At 42.5% G+C, this 16,175-nt stretch overlaps 1 protein-coding gene across 1 annotated transcript in view; it reads left to right on the forward strand.

Moving 5' to 3' along the window:
* The window catches only part of tph2 (tryptophan hydroxylase 2), a 108,552-nt gene that overhangs the window by 52,802 nt on the left and 39,575 nt on the right, over nt 1-16,175 (forward strand). Inside the window, exon 8 of the mRNA XM_003221149.4 lies at nt 2,937-3,063. Within this exon, the coding sequence (XP_003221197.1) occupies nt 2,937-3,063 (127 nt within the window). The remainder of the gene's footprint in view (nt 1-2,936; nt 3,064-16,175) is intronic.

The raw sequence follows: 16,175 nt of genomic DNA on the forward strand, positions 1-16,175 counted from the left end.
AGTGACTGGCTTGACCTTGAAGGAATTGGGGTGGTGACGATCAACACGGATCTCCGGTGTGGGCTGGTCCATGAGGTCATGAAGGGTCAGAAGCAACTGAGCGAATAAATAACAACAACATATTTGCATATACATAGTGAACGAGGGCTAGGTTCACAGAATCACTGTCCTCACTTTCCTGGATGTATGACTAGCTCTCTTTCCCTTAAAGGCACAAATAGACAGCTGATAGCAAAAAGTTTCAGATTTTCAGAAAAGGGAGTTTCAACCAGTATATAGTTTTGTGGCCTTTATATTTAAAACATCAAAATAAAAAGGCTGCATAATTACATAATAGAAACACAGTACATTACATAAGAAAGGCCATTTTAATCTTTGTGTACCACCTAGGACCTGTAGATACTGATATGAAACCTAACTTCAAATGGAAAGGTCATCCATGGGACTACCCAAAAGCACAGCACAAAGAATTGTAGCAATGCATAGAGCAGGGGTTCTCAAACTTTTTCAGCCACTGAATCCTTTTTGAAGCAAAAGTTTCTCATGGAGCTCCAAGAAATATTTATATATTATATATTATATTATATATAACGCATTTATATCTAGCATGGGCAAACTTTTTTTCGTATTGTGTTTTAAAATTTGACAGATGGGCTGGGCCAGTGGCAAATGGATGGAAAGTGTTTGTATGAACTAATTGAAAAAAAATTGAACAAATTCCTATGCATGCGGAACATATATTGTTTGTAGTGCAAAAAGAAAGAAAGAAAGAAAGGAATAACAATACAATATTTAAAATGAAATTTTAACCAACACAAACTTAACAGTATTTCAGTGGAAAACCCCAGAGGCCATGCAGTCCACCCGCCTTCTGTCATGCAGGAAAAGCACAATCAAAGCACTCCCTGAGTCGTGGAGGGAAAGAGGGTTTTGGAAGCAAGAAAGGCAAGGGGGAAAAGGATCTGGGTGGTGAGGAAGGTGAGGGGGAAAAGGCCTTCAATGGCAAGGAAGGGGGGAAGGCTTTTGGAGGTGAGGGAGGCGGAGGAGCAGAAAAGAGCAGGGAAAGCTTGGAGCGGGGAGGAGAAGGAAAGCACAGAGTCCCAAGGGCTCCACGAAGCACACACTGAGAACTGCTGGCATAGAAATATATGCCATTCACACTGCCCTGTATTGGAAATGCCTGGGATGTTGGGGGGGTGGGGGAGGCATCCCTGTCAGCAAATATAAAAACTAGTACTGGAATGATAGGAGAAAAGAAACAATATGGGGAAAATATCACACACATATATACCCTGATGCCTACATTTTAGATGCAGTGGAGGAGCTCTCAGACTGGGGTATTGTCTGGTTTTGCTTCCCTATGTACATGCTATAGCACAAATCCTAATTGTAAAGGATTTATCTATGTCTTTCTGTCACCTTTAAGAATTCCTTGTTTCCAACTAGCAAACCAGTCTACGTAGCAGAAGGGTGCAAGACTTTGCGCATCTGGCCGTGTGTTCTTCCACCTGTTATTTTACCCACTCTGCCGCCAAACAGTCTATCTGGCAGAAGCAATTTCCAGTGCATTGGAGAATTCAATGAGTTCTAGTGGTGTCAAACTGCATTAATTCTTCAGTGTGGACACACCCTTTTCTCTAGCCTAGTTTGCCTCCCATGGGTGGTGGTAATAGGCGTTTACAAGTAGCACCTTTTCTTAGATGCCAGGAACTGGTCCTGCCACCAAAGTAGTCAGCTTTCAGTATTGCTCTGCTGCTATTGAAGAGAAAGGTTACTATAGCAAGTCAAGTTCAAAAATCAATCAAATGAAGTAATCCAGTTCCTCAACAATGTTCTTACACGTTTTTGAAAGGAATTCTTAATCCTGAACAGAAGGGGATATTGTTACATGGTGGATCTTGAAACATGAACCTGTCACTTACAGTGCAGGGAAACTGGGATTATGTTCACCTAGCGACGGGGTTGACCATATCCATAATAGTGAGGTCATTTTCATGAAGTGTAAGGTTGTAGCTGAGAACTGAAAAGGGATGCTGAGTCTTTAAGGCTTCAGCTCTTTTCATAATCTCTTCATGCCTGTTGCTGTATTGTCAGAAAAAAAACGAATACAGGAAAAGGCAAACCAGGAAACTCCTGCTTGCTACATAACCACTCTATTATCTCTTTCATGCATAGCATTTTCCTCCCATTCATGCCTGCGCTGTAATGAACAATAGTAGATGGGTTGATACAATTATTGCAAGGATTCACTTTTGAATTCTTCTGTTTTGATGACAGGGGATGGGCTAGCAAGAATGGAACTGGGATCATGATGTTTTAAAAACTGCAGGTGAACCTGGTCTAAGGATATACAGTATATGTATGCCTTCAAACACTCAGGAAATATATTCAAGGTTAGCTGTGCTGGCCATGCAGCAGAATAAAGCAAAATACCAAATCCACAAAACAGGGATAGTTTTATTAGCCAATCAAATGTACAAAATGCACCAGGCAAGCTTCTGAAGCTTCTCTGGCTTCTTCATCAGACAAAGAAGTTAAAAATCATAAAGGAGAGGAAAGTCCCATGGCTACATGATGAACAACAAGTTCTTAGAGTTCATGAAATTGTTTTCTTCTTTTTTGAGATTGTCTCTGTCCAAGTTTATGTCATCTGGATGAAAAATAATACTTTGTAGAAGATTAAATATATGTGTCTATATGGGAAGATCAAAAATACATAGATATGCATACATGCACTCACTATTCTCTGGTTGTTTATCAAAGATTTATTTTTCTTATCAAGCTTTTAAACCATGATGATAACCAGATTAGCTTTGTTGTTGTTCTTTAAGAAAGCAAACTGAACTATTTCAGGATCTCTGAAGATATTTGCATGCACTGTATCCAGTAATCCTTTTGTACACATGTACTAACCTTGCATTTTAATTCCATGTCAGCGATACATGCCATGAACTCCTGGGACATGTGCCTCTGCTTGCCGATCCTAAATTTGCCCAGTTTTCCCAAGAGATTGGATTGGCCTCCCTGGGAGCATCTGACGAAGATGTCCAAAAACTTGCCACTGTGAGTCACTAAATTTCAATGCATGCATTTTTCTTAAGCCTCAAAAATCTGTTGTATGTCTACAAAGGAAGTGCTTTTTTCAGTATACATCAGGCTGCCAATACCTCCTAACCAAACAGATCCCTGATCAATTTTTTCTGTGATTGATTTATCCTAGTGCATGCATGCTATCCCCAGTGTGTGGGGTTATAGTAGAAGCCTGTTTCTACAAAAAAGTACAGTAGCAATCTTTCAAATAGCCTTCTCTAGGACAGATATTGGAACTGTGTAGCTCTCCAGATTTTTCAGGATTGCACCTTCCATCAGCCATAACCAGCCTAGTTCGTGAGGAATGCTGGGAGTTGTGGTTCAGCAACATCTGCATTTGCTGTAGATTTGGAACAGTGTGAACTAATAATTCTGGACTCTTTCTCTCAATATGGTTTTACAAACATCACTGTAAGTGGAATGAGTTGTTTTTATCAGTAGAAATAGAGGCAAAAAATCTCCCATGCATACTGTAGCATGAATTGTAAGAACAAATCTCATCATTTATTGCAATACTGTGGGAGATCAAAGCAGGGCAGTTCTGTCCAAAATGAGTAGTGGTTTGTGTCTGCATGAGTGTCCCCTTATGTATTCCTGGAATAGAAAGCTACTAGCATGCATGAGAAATAACCCTCTCTCTTTAAGCCTGCCTGTCTTCTAACCATTATGGATAGAAATACATCTTTTTATACATAGAAAGTTTAGAAAGACTTTAGAAAAGTTATTCTTTGGACTTCCTTCCCTAGAATCCTTCATACCCAGTGATCATGCTGGCTGGCTATGGATTCTGTGAGTTGTAATAAAAAAATAACTTTTCTAAGTTTTGATCACGAACACGTATGATCTCATCACATGGGCAAAATTGCCCATCCTATGACAGTTTCAACTCACTTCAGGCACAGAGCCCGCCAGATCCCATCACACAATGTAGATCTTCTTCCAGTGGGGCTCGGTGCCTGAAATGAGGTGAAACCATCATAAGGCTTCCTGTGTTCCATCAAGAAGAATGAGGGGAAGCTTCCCCTCCATGGGATAAGTAAGGGGCAATGCAGGATGTGGGGCAATGGGTTCTGCATGCCGGATTCACCGCGATTCATGATGAATTTCCCCACTATCACCTGCAAGTAAGACCTCAATGTGATGAGGCCCTGACAGTGTCAGTTTCCAGATGGGTTTTGAGAAGCACCTAACAAGGTAGAAAAAAAACTGTGGCAATATGCAATTACTATATGTGCCATGTAAAAATGATCAAGTAGAATTTTGGACATATTGTGATACAAAATAAGGCATTGCGTAAAAATTCACCAAGTAGAATTATAAACCATTTCCTCTTCCATCTTTTACCCAATTGCTTCCCCTGCATTGCCATTACTGGTTTGCAGTCAATGTGTGTTTGTGGGTAGCAGAGAAACATCCAATTATGTTCTTATAGTAGCTAGTATGTAGTATAGCTGAATGCACAGCAACAAGGCATGATTTGCGATCTCCCAGAAATCCTCTGAGGGTTCCAGAAAATAATGTCATTATTGTGCTTATACCTACAAGAACATAGTCAGACACTTCTCTGTCACTCTGCCCCTACTTTCCACCAGCCATGAAATGATCATGTGGTTTGTATACGACAAGTAAAACAGCATTTCTGGGAGTTGTTTCTTTATTGATAAGAATTAATATGCAGTACTTACATTAACTCATAGATAAGTCATCCCAGTTTTTTTGGAGGAGGGTCATGTGTTTATCTAATATTTCTAAAGTTATACATGAGTATTCAGTAAAGTTTTTCAAAGAGGACTTGCAGGATCAAATGTAGTTCCTTCACCCACAGCTGTTAGAAGTTAAGAAGCAATAGTAATGCAAAATAGCACTGACTCTGCATATTCAACACATATTTTATCTGCAAAGTCGCAAAGAGAAATGCTAACTGTGTAGGCTGTGCTAGCTACTCCTCCAAGCTTTTGAAACCTTTAAAGGCACTGCACATTTCATCTCCCCGTTATCAGACCATGTTGATTGATTGTAGGATGTCCAGGTGAAGTGAAGGACAGGACTTCATTTTAAAGGAACAGGAGTTCTGAAAGCAGTTGGCCATAACATGAGGATGGAAGATAACTTTGACCTTTACAATTGTCTTTTTTTTTTTTTTTTACAAAGGTGTCTGTTAGACTTATGCCTGCATAAATCACTAATAGGATGCCAGCCTAGATCTTTCGGCTGATTCCTTGGCAATTATAAGCAGCTTTGATGTACTCCCAGAGCTTCACATGTGTAAGAACTCACTAATTTTCCATTGAAGAAGTGGAGAATGCTTAGTGCTTGCAATGGAGAGCCTCTCTAAGTGGGTGTATAACATACCTGGCCCTATGGACAGCAGCCCATGAGGCTTTGCATGACAACAAATGTTTACAAATGGATGGAAATCTATTGCACACGACTGTATGTATATCCAGCAATATTATTTAGTGCAGTGTCAGAGTCTGTGAATTTATATTTATGTAGTGGTGGTTTGCTTAACCTCCTTCTTGTATTTGTTCATCTTGGTATTTGGGTCAAAAATTAATGTCCATTATCCCAGAAATTAAGAAGGCAGCATTTTATGTATCAGCCTCTTTCTGCTTCTTTCTTTACAGCACTATCTACAAATCTCTCCAATTAAAGAAATTGCTGTCAGGCACTAATTGGCTACATTAAACTCTTTCAAGTTTTTTTCTTCTCCTTTTACTTTGAAGCTGCTTTTCAACCTCTGTCTCTAATGTATTAAAAACGGCAGCCTCCTCCTCTCTTTCTTGGTGACAATTATTGTGACATTTTAATCTAGTGCCAGGGAATGAAAGCTAAACAATTTCTGTTCTTTTCTTTTTTTTTAAAATACTGGCCTGTGTGCAGAAAACTACAGGAGTGAATTGCTTATGAAAATGGAGAAAATTGAAGTTTTGCAAATAGTTATGGAGCTCATTTTTATAAATATAAATGATTTGGCCTTGACTGAATGATAAAAGAAGCAAATGCTATGGCAAATGTTGTCTATTTTTATCTGCTTATATTTGCTTACATGTGCCTCTGGAATTGTGCACCTGAGGAAATCTTTGAACATTTTCACCCACTAAGGGAAAGTTAAATAGCTTTTCTTTTGGTTATATCACCATTTTAATGACTCTGGGGCTTTTTTAAAAGCTCAAATATCGGCTTTATGGTAATATTTTTCTTAGCCTTTCATATTAATCTTTCTTCAAACATTTTAGAATTATAGAATCTTAAAGTAGGAAGGGGCCACAGAGGCCATCTAGAACGGAGTACTCTTGCCATGCAGGAATACGCAGTTACCTTATTCTTGAAAAGATGCCTATTCACAAGCTCGGTTTTGTTGTTTTAAAGTAATTTCCAATTTCTGGTGACTCCAAGGTGAAACTACCATGGGGGTTTCTTAGCAGGATGTTTTCTATGGGGGCTTGCAATAGTCTTTCCCTGAGGTTGAGAGAGCGTGACTTTCCTAAGTCATCAAACGAGTTCCTGGCCAAATGAGGATTAACTCTGGTCTCCAGAGTTGAAATGCAACACTCAAACCACTACACCCAACTGGCTCTCACAACCCGCAAGGATGACAGGTTTACCACTTCTCAAGGTGATCTGTTCACTGTGAAACAGCTCTTGCTATCAAAGGTTCTTCCTAATGTTTAGCTGATTTTGTTCCTTTTCAATTTGAATCTGTTGGTTTGTTTTCTAGTCTCTGGAGCAGCAAAAGACACATTTGCTCCATTTTCTAAATGCCATCCCTTCAGATATTTAGACAGGCATTGTGTTAAATTTCAGTCTTCTCAAGGGTAAACAATAGCATCCTTTGCTCACTAAACCATATCTCACTGGACTTAGTTTCCAGACCGTTAATATTCTTGATTGTCCCCTTTTGGATATGCTTGAGCTTGTTAGTATTCTTTTTAAACAATGATGCCCACAATTGGGCTCAGTATTCCTGTTCCGTCCCCCAGGACGATGGTTTGCCTTACCTATTGGTCGTTTGTTTGTTTTCCCTCCTTTACATTTTGTTTGAGCCTCTGGCTGCAAAAGCCTAGGAAAAATGGCTTGGAATCTGCAAGAGCTGGCTGCAGTTTTCTTTGCAGTGATTGGTCAAAGAATGCAACATCTTAGGACCGCCCTTTTTACCAGGGTCTAGTTTCCATTTTGGAGCTTCATTCTGGCTATAGTCTTCCAACGTGCTGGAGCTGTGCAAGGCTAACTGGGACAAATCATCCTCAAAACCAGGCCAATCTAAGCCTATCCAAATTAGATAAGTATTGAATTATATTGATCTGGAATAGGAAATCTAGTTAGAGGAGCAGAGTTATTCCATCGCTTCTAGAACTAATCTTTGCTGTAAAGATAGGGAAGGAAAGAGTTTCTCCTTCTAATATAGGCAGCGTGATTAGGGTATAGTGGTTTTATAATCACTTTTGCCTTCTGGAACCAGGGATAATTCTGCAACTAAAACCTATGGAAATTTGTTTCATTTTCTGCAACTTTAAGATCTGTGCCAGGTTTACAACCTTGTATGAATAAACATCCTTTTTTGAAGTTATCCAGACTCAGTCGTTCAATATCTATAGGACAGCTTATAGGGATTTGCAGTTCGCCCGGATAAAGGACAGCACGTTTCAGTTTTATAGCTTTTTATTGTCCGGCGGACGGCACAGTTTTGAGGTAGATCAGCGGTTTTTCCGCTTCAGCTAGCTTGCACGGCCATAGAGACTTTGATTTTGTTGGTCTGTTGCAGTGAAAGCTTGCTGCCAGGCCGAAAGGCAAGTGAGAGAGTGGGGCTCCATTCCTTCAGCCTCTGCAGTATCCTGCTCTTCAGCTCGCGTGTGTGCGCGTAGCCCTGCGGCTGTTTCGGCAATTGCACGGCTGTGCAAAACCCAGCAGTAGGTCCTGGAGGTGGTGAGTCCAGAAGCACTCGGCCGGGACAGTCGCCTGGCGGTGGTGACCTGCCTTATCGTCCTGCGGTGGTGACCTGCCTCATCGTCCTGCGGTGGTGACCTGCCTCATCGTCCTGCGGTGGTGACCTGCCTCATCGTCCTGCGGTGGTGACCTCCCTCATCGTCCTGCGGTGGTGACCTGCTTCATCGACCTGCGGTGGTGACCTCCCTTCACAGCGGGGAGGAGGCGTCTCTTCTCTCCTCCTTTCCAAAGCCAGCCTCGGTGCTCCTTCGGCGGCAGGCCTCGAGCCGCAGAGCACGAGGTGCTTGAAAATTTGGCGAAGTCGCCATTTTGGCAGTTTACGTCACTCGGGCAAGGGAGGTATCAAGTGGCAAGTTGCTGTCAGTTGACATTTTGCAGCTTGCCCACCAAAGTCTGGCGCCAAAGGTCACAATCTTTGTAAAGTATAGTTACTTAGTGATATATATTGCTATGGTTAAGTGCTGTGAATTGTATTATATATTGAATTTGCTTTTATTGTAAATTTACTTGCAGGTATATTGCATTTGCCTTTGTTGTAAATTTACTTGCTATTAAGAATACATAATGTCTATGCAATTTCAAGATGATACAGATGGCGTACCTCCTTCTGAGGCTGAAAGTAGGAATGAAAGGCCCCAAAGGATAAAGCACCCTTCAGCCAAAATGCTAGCCCATCTAATAGACGAAAAGGAGCTCCTCCATGTGAGGTTAGGTTCGGCATGGGAGCGAATTGTAACATTAATGGACAGAATAGAGAGCTTGGGTATCACAAGGGTGCCAGCCATATTACAGACAGACCTCGAAGAAGCCTTCGGTCTTTGGAGGGGTTTAGTGTCTAAGATAGTCCAGGTCCTCGAGCGCATTAACGCCAAGGATTCAGAGTTAGAAATAGGGAGTGTTTTAGCTGACACTAATGAGAAAGAAAATAAGGTGAGGGCAATCCTAGCTTCCTTATGCAGCCATGAGACCAATCTTTTAAAATCACCTGCTGTGGCACTTAGTCTTAAGTCCAACCGCTCTAGCCAGGTATCTAAACTAAGGGAGCGTGCATCGTCTAAACACAGCCACTCTAGCAAGTCTTCTGCTGCTGGGAGTGCCATCTCTTCCCTAGCTGCCTTGCACATTAAGGAGGCTGCACGTCTGGAGCTAAAGAGCAAGGTAGCGGGGGCGGAGGCTGATGCTAAGGCAGCTGATCTCACCCTTCCCTTTAAAGAAGAAGAGCAACGACTGCAAATAGAACAGGCCCGTAGACAAAGCGAAATGCAAATGGAACAGGCCCGTAGACAAAGCGAAATGCAAATAGAACAGGCTCGTATAGAGATGCTTAGAATAAAGATGGATGCCGCAGCCAAAAGGGTAAGGGCTGAGACTTTGGCCAAGGCCCTAATTGAGCCACTCACAGAAGAAAATGTAAGCCAGTTACCAATACAGGACCCTTCTGCCAAAGTGTTTGCGCACCTTGGCAGCATGTACAGCCAGTTTTCGGATGAGGAACAGGGAGACTTCTCTCCTTACCCAGAGCAGGGCCCCAAAGTCACTTTTGAGTTTCCTGCAGAGCAGAGCGTCATAGCGGGGAGCTCACCCTTGCTCGAGCTACCTGTGCCTCCTGCTAAAACCCTAGGTCAGTCAATCAGGGCCTCAAGGCCGAGCGCTAGTTGGCCCCTACAGACAGCTGCACAGGGAACCATCGATTCGTCAGTGGTCGATGTCATCCCTCCAAGAGGCCAAAGGTTGACGCAAGGTACACGGTGGGAGTCCACTCCACAACAGCAAACTCCTCAATTGTTCCCTTCGACGCCAGAGTCCCAGCTTGTCTCCATCATCAGAAGCCCCAGAAGAGATCTTAAGGACAAGGGTGTCGAAAAGTTTTCGGACAAGCCTGAGGAATTTCTTCTCTGGAAGGCCACCTTCCAGAGAGCAATCAGAGACTTAAAGCTATTGCCTGAGGAAGAACTGACTCTTCTGGCTGCATGGTTGGGCCCAGCCTCATCCTCACAAGTTAAGAAGATCTACGCAGCCCACGTAGCCGATCACGACAAAGCCCTGGAAAAGGCCTGGGCCAGGTTGCAGCAGAGGTATGGGGCCAGCACAGAGATTGAAGCATCTCTTATGGACAAGCTCCAAAGGTTCCCAGCTTTAAAACTCAAAGACTTCAAACTCTTGTGGGACCTCAGCGATCTCCTTGCGGAATTAGAGTCGGCCAAGGAGAATCCAGAACTGCCCGGTTTGAAGTGCCTCGATCAGCACCTGTCCCAGAGGCAGATCTTGACCAAGCTGCCCTTCACTTTGCAAGAACGCTGGGGACAGGAGGTCTTCAACTACAAGGAGGCCCACTCCCAGGCATACCCTCCATTTTCTCATTTGGTCCAGTTCATCACCAGGGCAGCCAGAGAAAGGAATGATCCACAGACGGGCCTCCCCACCTTATACCAAGGGACCCAGCCAGAGAAGGCACCTGAAGTGGACAAGAAACCACCTAGAGAGGCCAATAGACCTGTCAGCGTAAAGGCAGTCGAAACTCAACACAAGACTGACGAACCCAGGTCGGAGGTAAAAGAGTTGCTTTGCCCTATTCACCAAAAGCCTCACAGCTTGGCCAACTGCAGGGAGTTTAGTAGAAAGACATACAAAGAAAGGCAACAGCTAGTTCAAAAGCAGGGAATCTGCTTTAGATGCTGTGGAGCAACTCCACACTTTGCATCCAACTGCAAAGAAAACATCAAGTGTGAGAAATGCAACAGCCTCAAGCATTGCACCGCAATGCACAACTCCAATATCATCTCCCACCCCAAAGAGAACGCTTCACCAAAAGAAAAGTCAGCAGTCGAAGACACCGACAAGCCAGCCGTACCAGAGATGCAGGTGGAGGTTTCAGCAGTCGCCTGCACAGAACTATGCTCTGACTCGCACCAGTTCAGAGTCTGTCATCCTATCTGCCTAGCGGATGTATATCCATCCAAGAGCCCTTGGCTTAAAAAGAGACTCTATGTGGCCCTAGATTCACAGAGCGATGCCTCCCTAGCTACTCCAGAGTTCTTCCGCATGTTTGACCTTAAAACCAAGATGGTCGATTACACCATGACTACATGTGCAGGAAAAAAGAAGTTGCAGGGTCGCATAGCATCTGGCTTTGTTGTCTCCTCTTGCGACCAGAAGAGACAGTTCAAGTTGCCAGACCTGATTGAGTGTTCCTCCATCCCTCGGAACAAAAAACAAATTGTAACTAGAGAAGTTGTGGAGGCTCATCCACATTTGCGACGGTTAAAGAATGCCATACCAGCCTTTCAGCCAGATGTGGACATTGCCCTTTTGCTTGGTGCGGACTGTCCGAACTTGTTCTATGTGAACGACCAAGTTAAGGGACCTCCAGGGGCGCCCATTGCTCAGCTGCTACCACTAGGCTGGACAGTTACAGGCCCAGTGTGCATAAACAAGATGCACCCACCATCGTCGTTGGACTCCAATCAAGCACAGGTGCTTAAAGGTGGACGTCCTACACTTGTGCGCAGTTGCCTAAGTCACATCTCAGTCTACTGCCAAGCAATAACTCCAGAGTATTCCTCCATCTTCAAAGTCTCTGAGAGAGACGAAGCCACAGCGCTCTCGAAAGATGAGCAAAGGTTTTCGGACATTATGAATGCTCAAGTCTCACGAAGTGCAGAGGTGAAAGCCTGCAAATCAACCACAGAAATCAAGATGGGCCAAAGATCTTGCCTGGAACCACACCGTTTTGAACGTTTTTCGGAGTGGCACAGTCTTCTTAGAGCAGTTGCTAGGCTTATACATCGTTTAGCTTGCAAAGATAGTGAGCCTTTACAGGTCCAGGATATGATAAAGGCTAAGAGCGTCATATTCAAGTCAGTACAGAGATCTGCTTTCAAGCAGGAAATAGCTAGGCTAGAGCAAGGGCTCAACATCCCTAATCAAAGTCTTCTAAATGAGTTAAACCCATTTTTAGACAAGGAGGGTATTTTGAGAGTTGGAGGAAGGTTAGCCAAAGCTAAACTCAAGGCGTGCATAAAAAACCCCATCATCATACCCCCTAATAGTCACACTGCATTGCTGCTCGTTCGGCATTACCATGAGAAAATCCATCATCAAGGTAGAACTCTGACTGAGGCGACCCTTAGAAATGAAGGCCTGTGGGTGGTAAATGCTAAAAGTTTGGTCAGCAGTGTTATTTTTAAGTGTGTCAAATGTCGGCGACTCAGAGTCAGCTGATGGCTGAGTTACCTCAGGACAGGACTTTGACAGACCCCCCCTTTTCCCATGTGGGAATCGATGTGTTTGGTCCTTGGGAGGTTGTCACTAGGAAAACCAGGGGTGGTGTTGTAAATAACAAAAGATGTGCGGTTTTGCTTACTTGTTTGTCAGTACGAGCTGTCCATATAGAGGTTGCAGAGGGAATGGACACTTCATCATTCATAAATGCATTGAAAAGGTTCATAGCCCTCAGAGGGCCAATTAAGTTAATTTGGTCGGACTGTGGCACCAATTTTGCATGTGCAGACCTTAGCCAACCACTTCTGGAAGAGGTGGAAGGCCGAATACTTAAGCCAGCTTCCAACCAGAAGACTCTGGCAAACCCAAAGGACAATGCCAAGGTGGGAAACCTTGTGTTGCCAAAGGACAAAGACTTGCCCCGCTATGCCTGGCCTATGGGCATTATACTAAAGACCTTTCCTTGCCCTGACGGTAAGGTTAGAAAAGTTCAAGTAAAGACTCATAGTAAGGACAAAATGTCTGTCCTGGACAGACCAATTAGTGACCTCGTGTTGCTTGTCCAAAGTGTGTAAGTTTTATACTGTTTTATTGTTGTGTATACAAAGGTGTTTGTATGTTTTTGATTGGTAAATTCCCACATCCTGGGAATTTAGCGGGGAGTGTTCCGTCCCCCAGGACGATGGTTTGCCTTACCTATTGGTCGTTTGTTTGTTTTCCCTCCTTTACATTTTGTTTGAGCCTCTGGCTGCAAAAGCCTAGGAAAAATGGCTTGGAATCTGCAAGAGCTGGCTGCAGTTTTCTTTGCAGTGATTGGTCAAAGAATGCAACATCTTAGGACCGCCCTTTTTACCAGGGTCTAGTTTCCATTTTGGAGCTTCATTCTGGCTATAGTCTTCCAACGTGCTGGAGCTGTGCAAGGCTAACTGGGACAAATCATCCTCAAAACCAGGCCAATCTAAGCCTATCCAAATTAGATAAGTATTGAATTATATTGATCTGGAATAGGAAATCTAGTTAGAGGAGCAGAGTTATTCCATCGCTTCTAGAACTAATCTTTGCTGTAAAGATAGGGAAGGAAAGAGTTTCTCCTTCTAATATAGGCAGCGTGATTAGGGTATAGTGGTTTTATAATCACTTTTGCCTTCTGGAACCAGGGATAATTCTGCAACTAAAACCTATGGAAATTTGTTTCATTTTCTGCAACTTTAAGATCTGTGCCAGGTTTACAACCTTGTATGAATAAACATCCTTTTTTGAAGTTATCCAGACTCAGTCGTTCAATATCTATAGGACAGCTTATAGGGATTTGCAGTTCGCCCGGATAAAGGACAGCACGTTTCAGTTTTATAGCTTTTTATTGTCCGGCGGACGGCACAATTCCAGATGTTATTGTTGTCCTCACAACCTCTGAGGATGCCTGCCATAGATGTGGGTGAAACGTCAGGAGAGAATACTTTTGGAACATGGCCATACAGCCTGGAAAACATACAACAACCCTGTGATCCTGGCCATGAAAGCCTTTGACAACACATTGTTATTGTTGTGCATCTTCAAATAATTTCTGACATATGGGGACCATATTAGGTCATCTTGGCAAGGTCTCTACAGTGAGGCCTGGCCATTGCCTTCTTCTTAAGGCTGGGAGTTGTGACCTTCCCAAGGTCACCTCATGGGTTTCCATGACTGAGCAAGGATTTCATCCTTGGTCGTTATAGTCCAACACTCAAACCACTAAACAATGCTAGCTCTCATATATTTTTAAAGAAACAAAATTGAAATTAGGGATCTTCAATGTGTGTTTCTTGCTTTAAAATTTACAGTTTGAAATGGAAATAGAAGATAGGGAGCTCAGTGCTGGCTGCACGTCCAGGTGAGTGAAGGAACCACCTCAGGCAGCAGAAAGTGGATGGCACATGTGTCAATCGTCTAGTTCAGTGGTTCTCAACCTGTGGATGCCCATATGTTTTGGCCTTTAACTCCCAGAAATCCTAACAGCTGCTAAACTGACTGGGATGTCTGTGAGTTGTAGGCCAAAACTCCTGGGGACCCACAGGTTGAGAACAACTATAGTTGTTCTTCCTGAATTTCACAGTTGTTCCCTTCTGTTGGAGGGATGGCTTGATCAGTCCATATATCCAGTCTTGGCACCTTGCAACTAGTTTTGCTGCCTTAGGTGTGGCAACTTTGGAGATCTAATTGCCAAGTTTGAAGGGAGATTCATGTGCCAATCCAATTTGCTTGCATATAATACCTTGGCCCTGAACAGGGTTATGCATGAATCTATGTGAAAATGATAAAGGTTGGAAATGGGCATCAATTTGTCTGACTTTTCTGCATTACAATTCTGAAAATGAGAAATGGAAATACATTTACCCTAGTGTACATTAGCAATCCAGCCTGTTATTTTACAAACTGCAATTGCCGAGGAATACTTTAAACTCTAATAGCACATTGACAGACAAATACTTATTTCTAATGCTTCTTAAATCCAAAGAATGACCATGGCCTTGGCTTTTAAATCAACCAAATACTGATTATATTCAGAATAAACGAAAACAATCCACAGCAGGTTGAGTGTTCAGAAATGTATGTATTGGCCTGTAATATTTAGCCTGGTAATAGAGGTATTACAAGTCTGCCTTTCTTTTTATCTGTTACATATTGCAGTCCGTGCTTATATTCACCAAGAAAGAGTGGAGAATTTTACTTTCATAGGACGAGCCTGTAATCTTTGGATTACAAATCTCAGAATCCTCTACCCATTATAAACAGTAGTTCATAGAATCATAGAACCATAGAATAATAGAGTTGGAAGAGATCACACGGGCCATCTAGTCTGATCTCCTGCTATGTAGAAAAAGCACAAAGTACCCCTGACATCTAGCTACAATGCTAAACTAGCAGTTGAAATATAGTGTCATTGATTAATCTAGAGAATTAAACTGTTTTTAATATATCATACACACATTCACACATTATGTATATCTCATTTCCATAATCTATTTACACTTTTGCTAAATACTTTCGTGCCACATGAAGAGGCAAGGGTTAAAATTGGTTAAGAGCAGATGAAAGAACTCAATGGAACAGGCATTGGCTTCAGTAATCTGTGTCCAATGGTCTCCTGAATTCTTTTTTTCTCTGTTGGCTTCTTGCTTATACCCCATGCACAACAGAGACATTTTTTTTTTCATTAGAACATCGATCACTTTACCATTTCAATTAAAGAAGAGAGAAACAGAAGTGCGATGCGATCCCATGTTTGTTGTTGTAACTTTTCTTATCATCAAGGCATTTCCAAACTATAATGCAGTTGTCTTGGCAAGCTTTTTTTTTTCTGGGGAGGTTTGCCTTTGCTATCCTCTGATGTTGAGAGAATATGACTTGCCCAAGGGCAACCAGTGGGATCCTATCTTCAGCAATTATTCATTATTTTCTTATAATTAATTAATTTCTGGAACTCCCTTGGTTGAAGACTGGGAGAAGGGAGATATTTATTCTTATAAGAAAATATTAGATGTTCAGCAGAATTGTTTAGTGGTTTGAGTATTGGACTAAGAACTTCATCAGACGGAGCTGGGGGGGAGTGGGGAAAATAAAAATAGTCTCATTGGAGAGATAGAGCGGGGTATAAATAAATAAATATTATTATTAGAGTGTGGAATAATCTTCTTTGCATGTTCCATCTTTAAAGAAGACAGAGAATTTACTTCCATCATAAAGGATCGGCTCCTCCTGATTCAACCATCTGTTTAGAGGAGACAGGAGGCATTGTTCTTAAGACAGACACCATTTCTCTCCATGGGTTCCTTTGCTTTCCCCTCCCAATCCCTTTACTCTCAAGGAGACAGGAGACTTTGTTCTTAAGACAGATTTTGAGAAAGAAATGGAGTGTGAATGCTCGGTAGGAGATT

This window comes from Anolis carolinensis, chromosome 5 (genome assembly GCF_035594765.1).
Source record: "Anolis carolinensis isolate JA03-04 chromosome 5, rAnoCar3.1.pri, whole genome shotgun sequence".
NCBI lineage: Eukaryota > Metazoa > Chordata > Lepidosauria > Squamata > Dactyloidae > Anolis > Anolis carolinensis.